Source organism: Impatiens glandulifera, chromosome 7, assembly GCF_907164915.1.
Source record: "Impatiens glandulifera chromosome 7, dImpGla2.1, whole genome shotgun sequence".
Classification (NCBI taxonomy): domain Eukaryota; kingdom Viridiplantae; phylum Streptophyta; class Magnoliopsida; order Ericales; family Balsaminaceae; genus Impatiens; species Impatiens glandulifera.
In genome coordinates this window covers 1,777,542-1,792,693 of record NC_061868.1, presented here as the reverse complement: position 1 = coordinate 1,792,693, position 15,152 = coordinate 1,777,542, and the positions used below count along the sequence as shown (strand labels likewise).

Here is a 15,152-nt window from a genome sequence, read left to right as displayed (position 1 = left end):
CAAAATTGATAAACGAATCCCTACATTTTGAAAATAATATGTCTTCCATAATCATCTTGTAAAATTAAGGATATCAATCGATTTTTTTACTTCTCTCGGTAGCATTGTCTTCAAATTAATTAGTCTTTTTAAATAATTCATCACCATCAATATCTATTTATTAGTTGTGTTTTAAAAAATGTTCTAATTTAATACGATCCTTCAATAATTACTTTTCATTGACATTTTTTAATTTTTTATTGAATAAAAATTCAAATAGTTCTTATTATTGTTCAAATTGTTCAAAACGATTGCGAGATAATAATAAATTTAAGGGCACTAAAATATAACATTAAAAATGATTTGCACAATCAATCTTCGTAGAAGATGATTTTTACTTTCTATAATAAGATTAAATTTATAATAAAAAAATTAAAATATTAGACATAGAAAAGACTACCACATTATAAATAATATAAATAAACTTACTTACTAATATAAAAGAGTTACCGCATAAAAAAATAATAAAACGGTTAAAAATTACAATATTATATTATATATAACAAAAAGAACCAAACCTAATATTGTTTAAAAAATATACCTAGATTGACTGTAATTAAAGGGCCCAAATCTAAATTGAAACATTGAATAGTTTAATACAAAAATGTTGTCAATAAAAAGGAAAATAGCAACAAAGCTTAATCAAATCTACAAGTAGCTCATTAGAGATGGGAATCCTACAAAATAAATATTGTTATAAGTTACCTTGGAAACAAGGGTTTCTATCTATTTTTGGAGAATAGCTCGATTTTTTTCAGCTTCTCTTAATGCGTCAACTTCTGTTAAGGCAGGCGCGTTTAAGATGGAGAATTTGATATTTGAGTTTTGCAATCTCAACTTGATGTGTCATTCTCAGCTTGATGTTTCTCAGCCTCTTTCCTAGCCTACCAATATAAGTCAGGTCACAAACTAGATGTTATTATAAGATCATAACATATGAACGCTTCTTAAATCAAAAATCCTAATTAGATAACAGTATTGAATTCCAATCCAAACAAACAAACTTCTCTTACAAAGAAACTCATAAGAACTACTTCATTTATATATATAAATATATATATAATTATATATATATATAAGGAAAAAAGCTCACACTTAGACGTATGTACTTGTAATACTAGCTCACTTAGACGGATGTACTAATAAAAGATCATTTAAACATATGTACTATCAAAAATTGGCTCATTAATAACAGGTTAACTTTTATTTTTAAATTTATATATTTATTAATTAAATATTAATATATTTTCTCTCTCTTTCTTTTTCATTAATTAAATTAGATAATTTATTTTATTTTTAAATTTTTTATTATTTTAATATTAATTTCTCTTTTATATTTCATCTTTTTTTTTATTAGTTTTTATTTCTCATATTTCTTAAATTCTCATTCTTTTAAAAAAAATTTAACGACTTTTTTATTAATTTTATGTTTCACTGTAATATTTTTTTTGAAGGTTTTTTTTATTTAATTTAATATAATAAAAATGAAAAAGGGTTTTTTCTTATTTAGTTTAATATAAATAAAAATGAAATTAATAATTTTTTATTTAATTTTTATTCACGACTTATATTAGTAGTAAAAGAATTGTTTTATCTAATATTTGATTATTACTCTTTTAGTGTTTTTAGTGTTTGATGAATGAGTTTTTATTATTATTCAATTCTTAAATTCTTAATTAATTTTTTTTTTTTTTATTGAAGGACTTTTTTTATTGAAAGAATTTTGATTGTCATATTCAATTATTAAGATCAAACAATTTTAAAATAATTAATAATTAATGTGAATATAAAAAAATATAAAAAAAAAAAGATATATAGAGTTAAAATAATTAAGGATGAATGCTCGTATATATAAAATAAAATTAAAATAATTAATCATAAGTAATCATATAAAAATTATAAAAAATTATAAAAAAGATAAAAATAGAGAGTTCATTTATTACTAATAAATGAAATAATAAATGAAGGGAAAAGAGAGAGAAAATATATTAATATTTAATTAATAAATATATAAATTTAAAAATAAAAGTTAACCATGGTTATTAAAAGAGACTAAATGAGCCAATTTTTGATAGTCCATACGTTTAAATGACTTTTTATTAGTATATACGTTTAAGTGAGCTAATTGTACAAGTACATAGGTATTATAGGTATTGAGCTTTTTTCCTATATATAATTATATATATATATATATATATATATATATATATATATATAATTATATGTATATATTAATAAAAGGTCAACTTAGTAATATCAATTGATTTATTTGGTCTCTTTTAATAAATTATAGTTAATTTTTATTTATATATTTATCATTTAAATATAAATATTTTTTTTTCTTTTTATTAATCTATAAATTTTTTATATTTTTTTTTTTTTTTTAAATTAATTATTTCTATATTAGTATTTATTATTAATTATTTTAATTTTATTATATATATATATATATATATATATAATTCTTCATCCTTAATTATTTTAACTTTATATTTTTCTTATATTAAAATTAATTATTAATTATTTTAAAATTGTTTTATTCTAATAATTAGATATAACAACTTATTCTTTCAACAATAAAAATTTTTAAACACAAAAATAAATAAATTAATAATCAAGAATTAATAATAATAACAACTCATTCATCAAACAAAAAATTATATATAATATAGAGTAATATTATAAGAAAATAAACAAAAAATGAATCTAATATTGAATATTTTACTTAAAATAGATATTTTATAATATATATATACTAAAAATTTGGACCCTAAAAATGAGACGTTATCAATTATAAATATGTAAAATAATTTGAGTTTAAATGGTTTGACAATTTTAAATTTATGATAATAAGATTTTAATAATTTATAAATAATTTTAATTTTAAGTTAAAATAAATAAATTTAAATTTATAAATTTATAAAAAAATTGTTATTTATTCAAATAAAAAAATTAATATAATTAATTTTATAAAAATTATTTATTTTATAATATTATTTATTTTTTATTAATTTTATAATTAAATATATAATTTTTTATAAATTAGGTAGGTATAAATTAATTAATTATATATATAAATAATAATAATATTTTTCAAATTAAATTTATACAATTTCTAAATTTTACTCCAGGAAAAGTTTTGAGAAAGAGGAGATAATAATATTTATAAATTAAAAATATATATATATATATATATATATATATATATATAATACTCTTCCTAATAAGTTTTAATTTTTATTTTAAAAATAAGATTTATGCATCATTATTTTAATATATTTTTTAAATTTAATTTTTAACTCATATATTTTTTAAATTTAATTTTTAACTCATATGTTATTAAGAAAAAACTAGTCAAACAAAATATTTTTAAATTAACTTATATTTTACTCTTTAATCATTATACTAATCTTTATACTGAGAAAAAAAAGGCCAAAAAAAAAATCAAACTATTAAAAAAATATCTCAAAAAACAACCTTTAAAAGATGAAGAATTAGACAACATTCCTTCAAATTTTATTTTTTGAACCATTATCTTCAATACTTTGTAAGGACTCTTATCTTGATCTGATCAAAATAAAAAATGAAAAAAACATTAAATTTAGAACACAGTTCAAACAACAAATAGATAGTTCATTACCAACTTCTCTTTCTCTTCCACAATAAAACAACATTCAAAATTGCAAATTGCTAATCCTTTTAATTAAGGACATTAACTTGTCTGACTTAATCAATACAACTTCACAGTAGTAAAGAAAAAGCAGTTTCTTACTGAACTGTCTTGTTTCCTTTTAAGAATAGAAAAATTAGCCTTCTAAACTAAGAACTCCTTTCGCTTTTCTTCTTCTTTTTCTTCGAAGAAGGCTCTCCAGAGGCAACAGCAATGTAGTCTTCAGCATCAATGCCTTCACTGGATTTCAGTTTCTTTAATTTCTTTGTTTTTTCCTGCATAAAAAGATGAAATTCAGACATATAACCTTTATTGGCATATTAGGTTCATGTTTTAATTCTGTAAATATATATATATCACCTTTATAGACATGGTCATTTCAGAGACATCCTCTTTAGCTTTAGCTTTATCACCACCACCACTAGAATTCTCTTTTGCAATTTCCTACAGTGAAACCCGTTTATAAAATCAATCACCAGCTACAGACTAAATGCTTGACGAAAGAAACCTCTAAAACACCCACCTTTGGAGGAATAAATGCTTCCTCTCGCTTTCTTTTCCTTTCGATTGTTTTTTCCGACTGTTTCTCAACCTTTTCTTGCCACTTCTTTGAGGACTTGCTTTCTTCACTTAGAAAGTATTCTCCACTCTCCAATTGCAGATCAATCTGAGGTAACATCATTTCCAGACACTCTTAGTAAGTTTGATTGATTATTACTTCAAATATCAGATAAATACTCATCAGAAATGAAAAGAAAAACTGACCTTGCTAGGTGGTTGAGGAGGAGGGAAAGGAGTGTAAGGTTTCTTCTCCTTTGACTTTGGCTTCTTTTGCTTAACGTTCTTCCTGAAAATATTAACAGAAGTCGTAAATGTACTCAAAAAGCTGACATTATTGACCCCATTTGGAAACACTTAGGCCTTGTTTGATCATGAGTTATTTGAAGAACCAAGTGATTATTTCAAATAACAATGTTTGATGTTAGCAAAAAAAAGTGTAGCATGATCTTAATATTTATCACATTTTTTATACCAAATACAAACGAAATCATCTTCAATTTTTGTTATGGTAATTTATAAAAAATAAATTATTGTGACAAAATACCACATTACATAAAGAACCCATATATGATGTAGATTATTTTGTATCAAGGTGTTTCCAAATGAGGACAATAATGGAAAGATAATTTAAGGATATTTCAATGTTATAAAACAAATAGTGCAAAGTCATACTTATTAAACTTGGGCAGGAACCTTTCCCAATTTTCATTTGCAAGAGCAGGATCTTTGGCAAGATCTCTCTTCAGCATAAGAGTCTATATTGCAACAAGTAAACATTAGTGTATTTAAATTAAGCACAATATTTAATTAACAAATCAAACCAAAAAAATATTCACCTTAACATGGTAAACCGGATGCATTTTGTTCAATATGCAATCTTCTACAATCCTGATAATTTGTTTCAAGCCTTTGAAAGAGCCCATTGCAGCAACTGTATTTCCCTATAGGTTATATCAAGTCATTCAGCTTAACACTCATGTGGAGTAGATAATAAAATACGAGGAAAACCAGAATTTACCTGAACTAGAATGTAACAACCTGTCAATATTTCAAGTGCCTGCAATTTGAGATATAAGCATTTGTTTAGTAAAGAATATGCAATTAAATAAGTTGTCCCTTAACATTAGATACCAGCGCATACCCTCAAAGTGGCTGAATTTGGTCCTATAAGATTTTGTCTTCGTTTAACAAATTTCTCCTGCCAAAGAGATTAAATAACAGTAAGAGCTATCAACATCAATGATAGGAAATGGAACACAAATGAGGAACGAATGAACATTATCGATTATAAAGAATAGTGGAAAAGAAACATTTAGATCCATGGGTAAAATCGAGGTGAGTCAAAAAAAATTCTGATGAATTATGATGCAGGTACCTATTTTGAGACTGTGCCATTGATAGTAGGTTATGACGTTTTTTTCTAACTTTTCTCATTTTGTTTATTGTATTTGTCTTTGCAATTTAAATTGTGCTTCACTGGTGTATCATTACTACAATTGATGTGACTCATGTTTGTTGTAGTTTTAATTGAAATCTCGAATGATTCAAAAATTATATAAATATTGGAAATAAGTGGGAATGAATGCTATTTCAGAATTGCACAATTGTAATGATAATATATTTAAGTGAAAAGATCATATTATCAAGTTTGTTGTAGTTTTAATTGAAATCTCGAATGATTCAAAAAAATATATAAATATTGGAAATAAGTGGGAATGAATGCTATTTCAGAATTGCACAATTGTAATGATAATATATTTAAGTAAAAAGATGATATGTATCAAGTTTATGTTTCCACTTTGGTATCGAAAAGCACTACAGAAGTAAAACAACTATTTTCTCAGGAAAATATAGACATGTTACTAGTATTAGAGTTCACAAGCTACAGAATATAGATATGACTCCTAGGTAGTTAATTCCATCATTGGTCAATACAGTTTTGTTCTATTTTAGCCTAATGGAGTAAGATTTTTTAGCCCCGTATCGCCGTGGAGGAAAAATCGGATAACATCAGAATTGTGTTACACTGCTGAATACTTTTATTGTAATTAGAGTACTAAAATCACAACTAAGTAAAATATAACATGAGAAACACATACCTTATTCCGAACGAGACTGCCAATCTTAACAATTGAACATTGCATTTCGTCATTAAGTATCTTCAGTGCCTAAAATAGTCAACAACAATAAATAAAAACATATAATTATAATCCAAACAAGACATAAAACTAAAATTGACAGTCAAAAGATGTTAAGCCTCTCCATTTATTGCAACGAATGCAGTAAAATATAAATATATTCGTAATAAATCATGAAATATGATTCATTTTCACACTTCATAATTGGATTATAGTAAGGATATTGCAAAAACACTAAACAAATAGATATGTCAAGAAAATTGACAATAACATTAAAAATAATACTATACCTGGGGAGCAGGTACACTTCTAGCAAGAAGCTTAATCAAGTCTCTAGCTTTGATAATTATATATGGGTCTCGTGTCTTCCTAGTTGTGGAAACACTCATGGATCCTTCAACCTGATGATCAAATAGATTAACAAGGTAAAAAGACAAGAGTTCATATCAGTTGAACTTATTATCATTTGTAGTCTAAAAATTAAAATCCAATAAACTGCGCATCAAATGTTTTATCAGTTCATGGAATCCCAAGAATGACAACTTATTGTATACAATACCCAAGAACTTGTTCAAAAAAAGTTTCTTTTTCAAATAATCCAATTTTCAGGGAATCTTGTTTGATGACAAAGTGGATTATTTAATAAAATGACTAAAATATAGGGTATTTTAATATTTTGTCAATGATTTGAATGATGATAGAATAAGACACAAGTTGGTTCATCAATGCCAAATCAAGTTCCAAGATTAAAGACTTGCAAACTAGAAATACACACCATCACTATCAACATGTTAACCTATATGTAATAATAAAAATCCAAGTTTTATGAATCATTAATTTTAATTCAAGTTAATATGAATGTTCTACACAAATCATTTATACAAATTAACAATCTTCCATCACATGAAGACCCTAAAAGATATAAACACTTACCAAATTTAGCTCACAAGATAACCCATGTTCTTTCAAAGCATTTTTCACTATAGGCCATGCTTCTTGCAAGTATTTCTCTGCAAACAAATAGAAAAAAACCCAAATATGTCTCAACAGTTGTAACCAAACCAATGTAGAAGATTGAAAGAAATAGAAAAAGGGTTACCTTTATACTGAGGGAATAGAGTGGAGAAAGAACTAACTTCTAACATGCCATCTGGGTTCCAAGACGGATCAAACTTCTCAACTTTCCAATGGTCGATACTGGGATCGTCCCATGGCTTATCCTTATCGTGCTTTCCTTTGTGCTTGGGCTTAGGGTTTTCCTCTTGTTCGTCTTCATTGGTATCTTCAATCACAGGTTCATCCTTCTTCCCCATAATTGTTGAATAGAATCAAAATACAGAGATAGAGATTATCAAAGTCTCCAAGCTTGACGAAGAGCGACCGCAAAGAAGAACACACCTTTAAAGCTTGCTTGACGGCTATTGGATTTGGGGGCAACTCCTTTCTTATGACCTAATCTACTTATTTTTAAATGGGCCTGATTTTGTTTTATTTTATATAATAAATTAATAATTTAATTAATATTAGTAATAAAAATTATTTAAATAACTATTTTGAATAATATGAGTTTTTTTTATAAATATATTAAAAAATTATTATTATATATTTGTAAAAAAGTATTATATGTCTATATGTATAAGTAATTATATATTTTTATTTAATATATAAAACTTATTTTAAATATATTTATATATTTAAATATATATTATATTTAATAGATTGTGAATAGTGAATTAAATATTTAACAATTCACTAAAAATAAATATTAAAACATATCTAAAAAGTATATAAAAAGTTTTTTATTATATATATATATATATATATATATATATATATTATGTGAGGAAAATAAAAATAGATATATAAACTATTCTAGCTAATAAAACTAGAGGTTGTAGAGATATTACTTTTTATATATAAAAAAACTAATAATAATAATAACGAATTTACTAATATATTTGAATCATAAATTTAATTTAAAATATATTTTATAATATAGATGTCTATCTATATCTAGTTGTAAGTTGTTTTTTAAACATTAGTTAACACTTATAAAGCTATATAAGAGTTTTCAAGAAAAAAAAAGTACCCGAATTTATTTTCAAAGGTAATTAATATTATCATCGTAGGTGAGAATTAACTTTAAAATATTTGATTTTTTAAAAATATTTTTATCATTTAAATTATTTTCCTGAATTAAATACTATTTTAATGAGCTAGATTTTAAAAAATTTAAATTGTGCATTATTTTCAATATAATTTCAACAAATACTAGGTCCAACCCAACTAGAGGTGTAAACGAGAGTCCGAATTAGCCATGACTTGAGTTTGTCTCGACTCGTTTTTTATTGCCTCGATTCGATCGAGTTTTCAATACTAATTCGAACTCGACTCGATCATATAATCATAGACTTGAGTTCGACTCGAAAGACTTGAATTTAAATATATTTATATATTAATTTTTTATATTAAAAAAAACCTAAATCATCCTTCCTCAATCACCACTTCACCACAAAATTATTTTAAATCCTTAGTTACATATTAGACTCAATTAAATTTATTTTAAAAAATAAAATATTTATAATAAAATAAAAATAGTTTTATATCTTATAAAATATAATACAAACATATATTAAATAATATTATAGTATAATTATATTTTGATTTATTTAAAAAAATTATATTTATGTAATTAAATTAATATTAAATTTATTTATTTTCTTAAAAATACTATAATATATATTTTTTAATTTATAAATATTATTTTGGTATATCTTGATATACAAAAATATTAAAAATCTCATATTTTTACCGCGCCAATAATTTCGGTAACGGTATCACACCTTACTTTTTTTCGGTATACCAAAAAATAGATATTCTCACTATATTGTGGTACAATATTTTCGATATACCTATAATATCGATAATATTTCTCACCCCTATGTATATTTTATGTTATATATGATTAACAAAAACAATATTATCAAGTATAGTTAGATATTTTTGTTAATATAAAATCTATTTCAAAATCTATAAAGAACTAATCTTCAATCTACAATTGTTGTAGACAGATCTGAACAGGAAATAATTATGGACAATCAAACCATTTAAAGAGTCATAGAAGAATTTAGAATTTGAAAAACAAAGATAAAAAAAAAGAGTGAAGTGGATAATTGATTTTGGGGAGACTCATAAATAATAAGCCCATAGATAGTCTTATGAGTATGTTTCAAATTTTGATTAAAAAGTAAAATATATATAATTAGGTTCGAAAAAACTTAACAAGCCATCAAGTGAGTCTTACATAAGCTCGAATTTTAAACGAGTTGGTTCAAACTCGGCTCAAATTCAATTTTGACCAAATCACGAGTGACTCGGCTCATTTACCCCCCTAAACTCAACCTTTAAAAAAAATAATATCACTTATGTGACAATTATGATTTTAAAAATCTTAATGGATCAAAATAAAAGTTTCAATAATCTAAATCAAACAAAGTTATTTAAAAATAAAAACTTGGTTATTCAATTAACATTTAAATCAAACAAGGCTACATGTAATTTCTCCTACGAGCACCAACTCTGGTTCGGCAATGATTGTTGTTAGGTCGAGAAGGAGATAAAAGGGCATATATTCGACTTAAAGTAATAACAGTCTTGACGAAAATTCTCATGACAATAAATAGTAAAGCTACTCATCAATGTCCATTTTTGCTACTACATTTGGCACATGCTTTTGTTATCTAAATTATTGAGTCTATCTATAATTGAACCTTCACATGACTAAAATTAACTTCTTAAGGGAACTCTACATACCTAAAATACCTGATAATAAATGGACATTTACAGGCAAATCTGAGAAACAATGGAAACAACCCATCAAGAACCTTTACCATGTTGACAAAACAAAACAAGTTTACATAATTGAAAAAGCAGAAACATGTTGCAAGACATAGGAATGAATTATTGTTGCAAATAGCAATACAATTATACATGAAAAATTGCAGCAATTTCTGATGACAATTGATAAGTGTACATCTCAAAAATTGAAAGAAAAAAAAAACTGGGTTGGATTGGATTGGATTCACCATCTCTATGAGCTTTAGAGGTAATAAGCAATATGCTATTACAAAAGAAAAAAAAAGAAGAAGCCTGCGGCGAGGTAATGATATGAAGGTCTCAAAATTAGACTTCTAGTTGAATAATTCTATTAGCAGTAAATTTGTAAATAAATAAAAAAAAGTTTCAATACTATTTTCACAAGCTTACTCGAGATCTAATCTCTTTTTCATGGTTTCATAAACCACATATGTTATGCTTGCAGCAGGCACAACCTTGAGAAGATTTGGCAAGATTCCTTTGTAGAAACCCCTAATACCTTCATTTTGAAGGGTTCTTCTGAATACATCAGTCATTCCCGAGTTTGTTTTTTGCGCTTGCATTCTGCAAGTTAATAATCATATTTACATAAAACATTTTAAAAAATGCCTAAATTCAGCCAGCAAATGAAGGAGAAACCGGCGGAGTGGACTGATTTACCTTGTCCTAATAACTTGAAGAGGGTAAACGCATGATGCTCCAAGAGCTCCAGAAATCATTCCACACCCAAGCTGGGTCATAGGGCCCGGTTCTGTGCAAAATATTGTTTTATGATGCAACTTTCATATATGCAATGTAGTTCTAAAACACTGGAAAAAAAGATGGAAATATAGCAACTTGGAACAAATGAAAAGGACAATTGTTTGTCTGGAAGAAGTAAGCTATATGCTTCTACTACTAATTTTAAAAAATTTATCTGTCGACTTTGTTAAGCTCATTATACCTTGTCCCAATTTATGCCAAAATTTCTTATCACTTTACATGTGGAAGATGTCATCAAACATGTTAAAAGATACTACAAGAAGGACAAATTAGCATTGACTCGACTGCCATGTCAGCATTTGAGGTTGAGTCAGCACACCCAAACTACAGTCACCAAAGATTTGTTCAAGTGGTAAGACTTGAACTATGATGTACTGAGATCTCAAGTTTGATTCTAATACAAAACACCTTGATTGAAGTAATGTTATGTTAGCCTATTCTAGGAAAAGAATCCCTAAAAAAGATGATAAAAAAAATCTCGCATATTTTCTGATATTCCTAAATCAAGAGAAGAACCAAAACGGAATTCATGAGATTCCAAGATCATGTAAAAGAGAACTGGAAGTTGCAACATAATAGGGATTCCAAAGTTTTCAATTTATGTTTTGGAAGTTGCAAGATATATAAGGACAATGGAAGATTTGGAAACCGCATTATGTTGCTACTTCCTATTCTCTTTTACATTATTTTGGTTTTTTATATATACAATACAATATAAAGAGTTCACAATTTACCAAAAGCAAAAATATTCAAACAACAGCAGATTCTCTCCTCTTCTATTCTTCTTCCTGAATTATTTTCTTCAATACTAAACCCATAAATACAATTCAATGAAGCACAATATTCATTCCTATCAATGTTTTCCAATCAAATAAACTAATATTTTTATTATGTGTAATAGATAACCTTCAGCTGTTTATTCCCTAAAGGAAGCTAGCACAACCCCTACCATTTCCATTCAAGGTGTTTTAGTGTGAATCGAACATCACCGAAACAATATATCATAAATTAATTTTTAAATTCCATAGAAGAGTCTATAATACCATACCATGATCCTGTAAAGCATATCTCCTCGACATGTCTTTCAAAGTCTCATAAGCAGCTAAGTCAATTCCTGCATATGGAATAATACCAAGAAGTGACGGAATAAGCCCTTTATAAAAAGCCCTTGGACCTTCCCTAACCCATATATCTTTCGATAGTTTAGCCAAGCTAGGAACCTCTCCTTGCTCGCAAGCACAAGTTTGTAATCGAGTCTTCACAAGATCCATAGGATAGATTGCAGTTTGCGCAACTGCACCAGCCATCCCACCAGCAATAAGTCGACATGAAGGTCCAATGTCATTCTTATCTCCCCCTTTTACGTTCATAACAATTTCTTTAAACATTTCATAAGCATAAAACTTGATGGCACTCTCTGGAGCAACTTTAATTACGTTTAAGCCATTCCCTCGAAAAAACGACAAAACCCCACCTTCCTTCCATATGTTCCTGATAGCATGTGTAATTGGAGCTTCTGTAGTTTGAACTTGCATGAATACTTTCAAGCGATCAAATGGAGCAGTTGCAGTTCGAGAAACAGTTCCTGCAACTGCACCTGCAATCAGATATTTACTGGCATTAACATGCTTGCTTATGCCTTCGGGAATAACAGCCTGCTCTCCTATATCGACAAGATACACTTTCTCCCAATATCGATAAATGTTCTCTATAGTTGCTTCATGAGGATATAGTAGAAAAAAATCTCTCCATTCTTCAAAAGTGATAATTCCGTTGTTGTCTTTGTCTACATGTTCTACAAAGCTTGCTAGTTCTTTGTCTTCAACTTCTATACCTGCAAAAGACTAACTGCTAAGAGTTATAAGATGAGACTTCAAATATTTATGTTATGTTGGTGCCAATTCTATAGCGTTGTTTCACATTATTGTAGTTTCATTAATAAACAAGAAAGGACTCAAATCTTGTGCAATCAATTAGTTTCTTTGCTATATGATTCACATAACATAATCTGGTGATTTCAAATGAGAATAGAATCTGAGATCTCAAGATAATAGGCCTCTAAGTTAAGTCTAGGTCTCTTACAGGAGCAAAGTTTCGACCCTATTTAGCTCTTTAACCATTAAATGAACTTAATCATTGATTTCTATTCTCCAGCTTGCATTAAGAGAGTTAAATCTAATGAAATGCACATGTTTCTTTTCAATTACATGAATCCCAATGAAATCAATGATCATTCAAAACCAAAAACCAAAGAGCAATCAATGGTTCTAAATTTGAGTAATAGAAGAGAATGATAGTATACCAGCCTTAACAAGTGCATCCCATAGCTCCTCAGGAAGAATGCAGCCATTGTGTTCAACATCTATCGCCTGAAAAATTTGATAAAGCTCAAGTTCTTTATCATCCATATACCTCCTAAACTCCTGATAATCGATTCTCCCATCTCTATTAGCATCGCAAACGCTAAGTAAGTCCTTCGCATACTTATACTCAGCTGGAATCTGCAACCCGGACAGCCCCTCCTCGATCTGTCCGTAGTCCAAATACCCAACGTTTGCCTTATCGAAGAAATTGAAAAGGCTACGAATCCTAGTATCTCTCTCTTCCTTCGTCTCCTGCAATGCGTCCAAAACATGGTCCATTGACACAGTTCCCGGCTTTCTAACCGCCGGTTCGTTCCCCATATCGGAGAAATAAAAAAAAATCGTGGAATTGAGAATTACTTGAGATCTGAAAGTAAAGAAAAACCTAGAAGGATTTTGATTTCAATTCTCATTTGAATTATATATCAAGGAGAGAAAAGACGACCATTGCACTGTATTTTGAACGGGAAACGAAGAATGGATGGAATTCCTGACCCAAATACCGGGTTACGAAGTCAAAAACCAGTCTGGTTTTCACAGTTTGACCGTGTGAGTGATTGATCCATTATATGAATATGAAAGACGACCGATGACCATTGACCGGAATTAGACAGCAGCATCAGAGAGAGGTGTTGATCTTGAGAAGGTCGGGCGGAGAGAGATTAGAGAGAGAGAGAGAGAGAGAGAGAGTGGATTTGTGACTATGGAAAGCTGCGTTACAAAAAGCAAACGCGAGTTTAACAAGATGATCACTAATTTATTTATCTATACCAATAAATAATAAATATAACATTTAAGAAGATTTTTATTATAAATTTTACTTTTTTTAATAAGATCTTATTTTATATAAAGAGAGGGAGTCTCTTTCTATATATAATATTTTCAATCATATGATTATAATATTGAAATATAATAATATTATAATTTTGTATTTTATTATATGGAGATAGTTTAAATGTTAAAGAGTATTATTTAACAAAATAAAAATAGTAAAATAAAAAATAAATTTATATATATATATATTTGTGAAATTATAAATATAAATTAAGATATATTTATTTTGTGTTTTCTAATATAAATTGAAGTTTGATTAATAATATATAATAGTTAATATATATTATATTCTTTTATACTATATAATAAATTACTAGAATTTTTAGAAGATTAGACATAGAAAAAGAAATATAAATAAAAGTAAGGGTTAAATATTCCGAGCTTAGACGAGAAAATTAGTCTGTCGATATGTATCAATTTTGGCTTGAATCACATGTATCAAATCTTCGTGGGATGTTTATAATTTAACTGGTTTAAATCTTTGTTTAGACTTCTCTCATATACTCTCGTTTGAGCACTCCATTTTGGTGAGATTTTTTCTTGTCGTTGTTATTGTAATCTATCGTTAAAACTTAAAAGTGAAAATTTCATATTAGCAAATGTCTAAGGTACTACAAAAGACTTTGGTATAAGTTATACGAAAGTCTTTTGTAATACCATAGAGATTTGCTAATATAAAATTTTCACTTTTAAGTTTTATCGATAGATTACAATAACAATGACAAGAAAAAATTTCACCAAAATGGAGTGCTCAAACGAGTATATGAGAGAAGTCTAAACAAAGATTTAAATAATACAATATAGTGAATGTGTTTTTACGGGGCATTAGTGAATGTGTCCTAGTTAGATTTTCATTGCTAAAATTGATGCGTCTCTTATATTGATTTTATTTTTTTGTTATTTGGTTTA

General features: G+C 26.9%; 2 protein-coding genes across 3 annotated transcripts; both read right to left on the bottom strand.

Annotated features, from left to right (window-relative positions):
- Positions 1 to 3,654: 3,654 nt before the first annotated feature.
- On the bottom strand, positions 3,655 to 7,836 carry LOC124945064 (KRR1 small subunit processome component homolog). Its single transcript, XM_047485434.1, has 12 exons — positions 7,508 to 7,836; positions 7,342 to 7,418; positions 6,699 to 6,809; positions 6,370 to 6,438; positions 5,412 to 5,468; positions 5,289 to 5,327; positions 5,107 to 5,211; positions 4,943 to 5,025; positions 4,475 to 4,556; positions 4,233 to 4,376; positions 4,070 to 4,153; positions 3,655 to 3,984 (listed from the first exon to the last, which is right to left on the bottom strand). Exons 1-12 carry the CDS (start codon positions 7,719 to 7,721, stop codon positions 3,859 to 3,861), a joined length of 1,191 nt encoding a protein of 396 aa, XP_047341390.1. The 5' UTR covers positions 7,722 to 7,836; the 3' UTR covers positions 3,655 to 3,858.
- Positions 7,837 to 10,352: 2,516 nt separating this feature from the next.
- On the bottom strand, positions 10,353 to 14,140 carry LOC124945336 (calcium-dependent mitochondrial ATP-magnesium/phosphate carrier protein 2-like). 2 transcript variants are annotated; one of them, XM_047485754.1, is made up of 4 exons: positions 13,349 to 14,140; positions 12,095 to 12,880; positions 10,945 to 11,035; positions 10,353 to 10,848 (listed from the first exon to the last, which is right to left on the bottom strand). In XM_047485754.1, exons 1-4 carry the CDS (start codon positions 13,728 to 13,730, stop codon positions 10,671 to 10,673), a joined length of 1,437 nt encoding a protein of 478 aa, XP_047341710.1. In that variant the 5' UTR covers positions 13,731 to 14,140; the 3' UTR covers positions 10,353 to 10,670. The 2 variants fall into 2 exon arrangements, with proteins under 2 accessions (XP_047341710.1, XP_047341711.1); XM_047485755.1 differs by having other exon boundaries at positions 12,095 to 12,890; positions 13,349 to 13,484.
- Between the last annotated feature and the right edge of the window lie 1,012 nt (positions 14,141 to 15,152).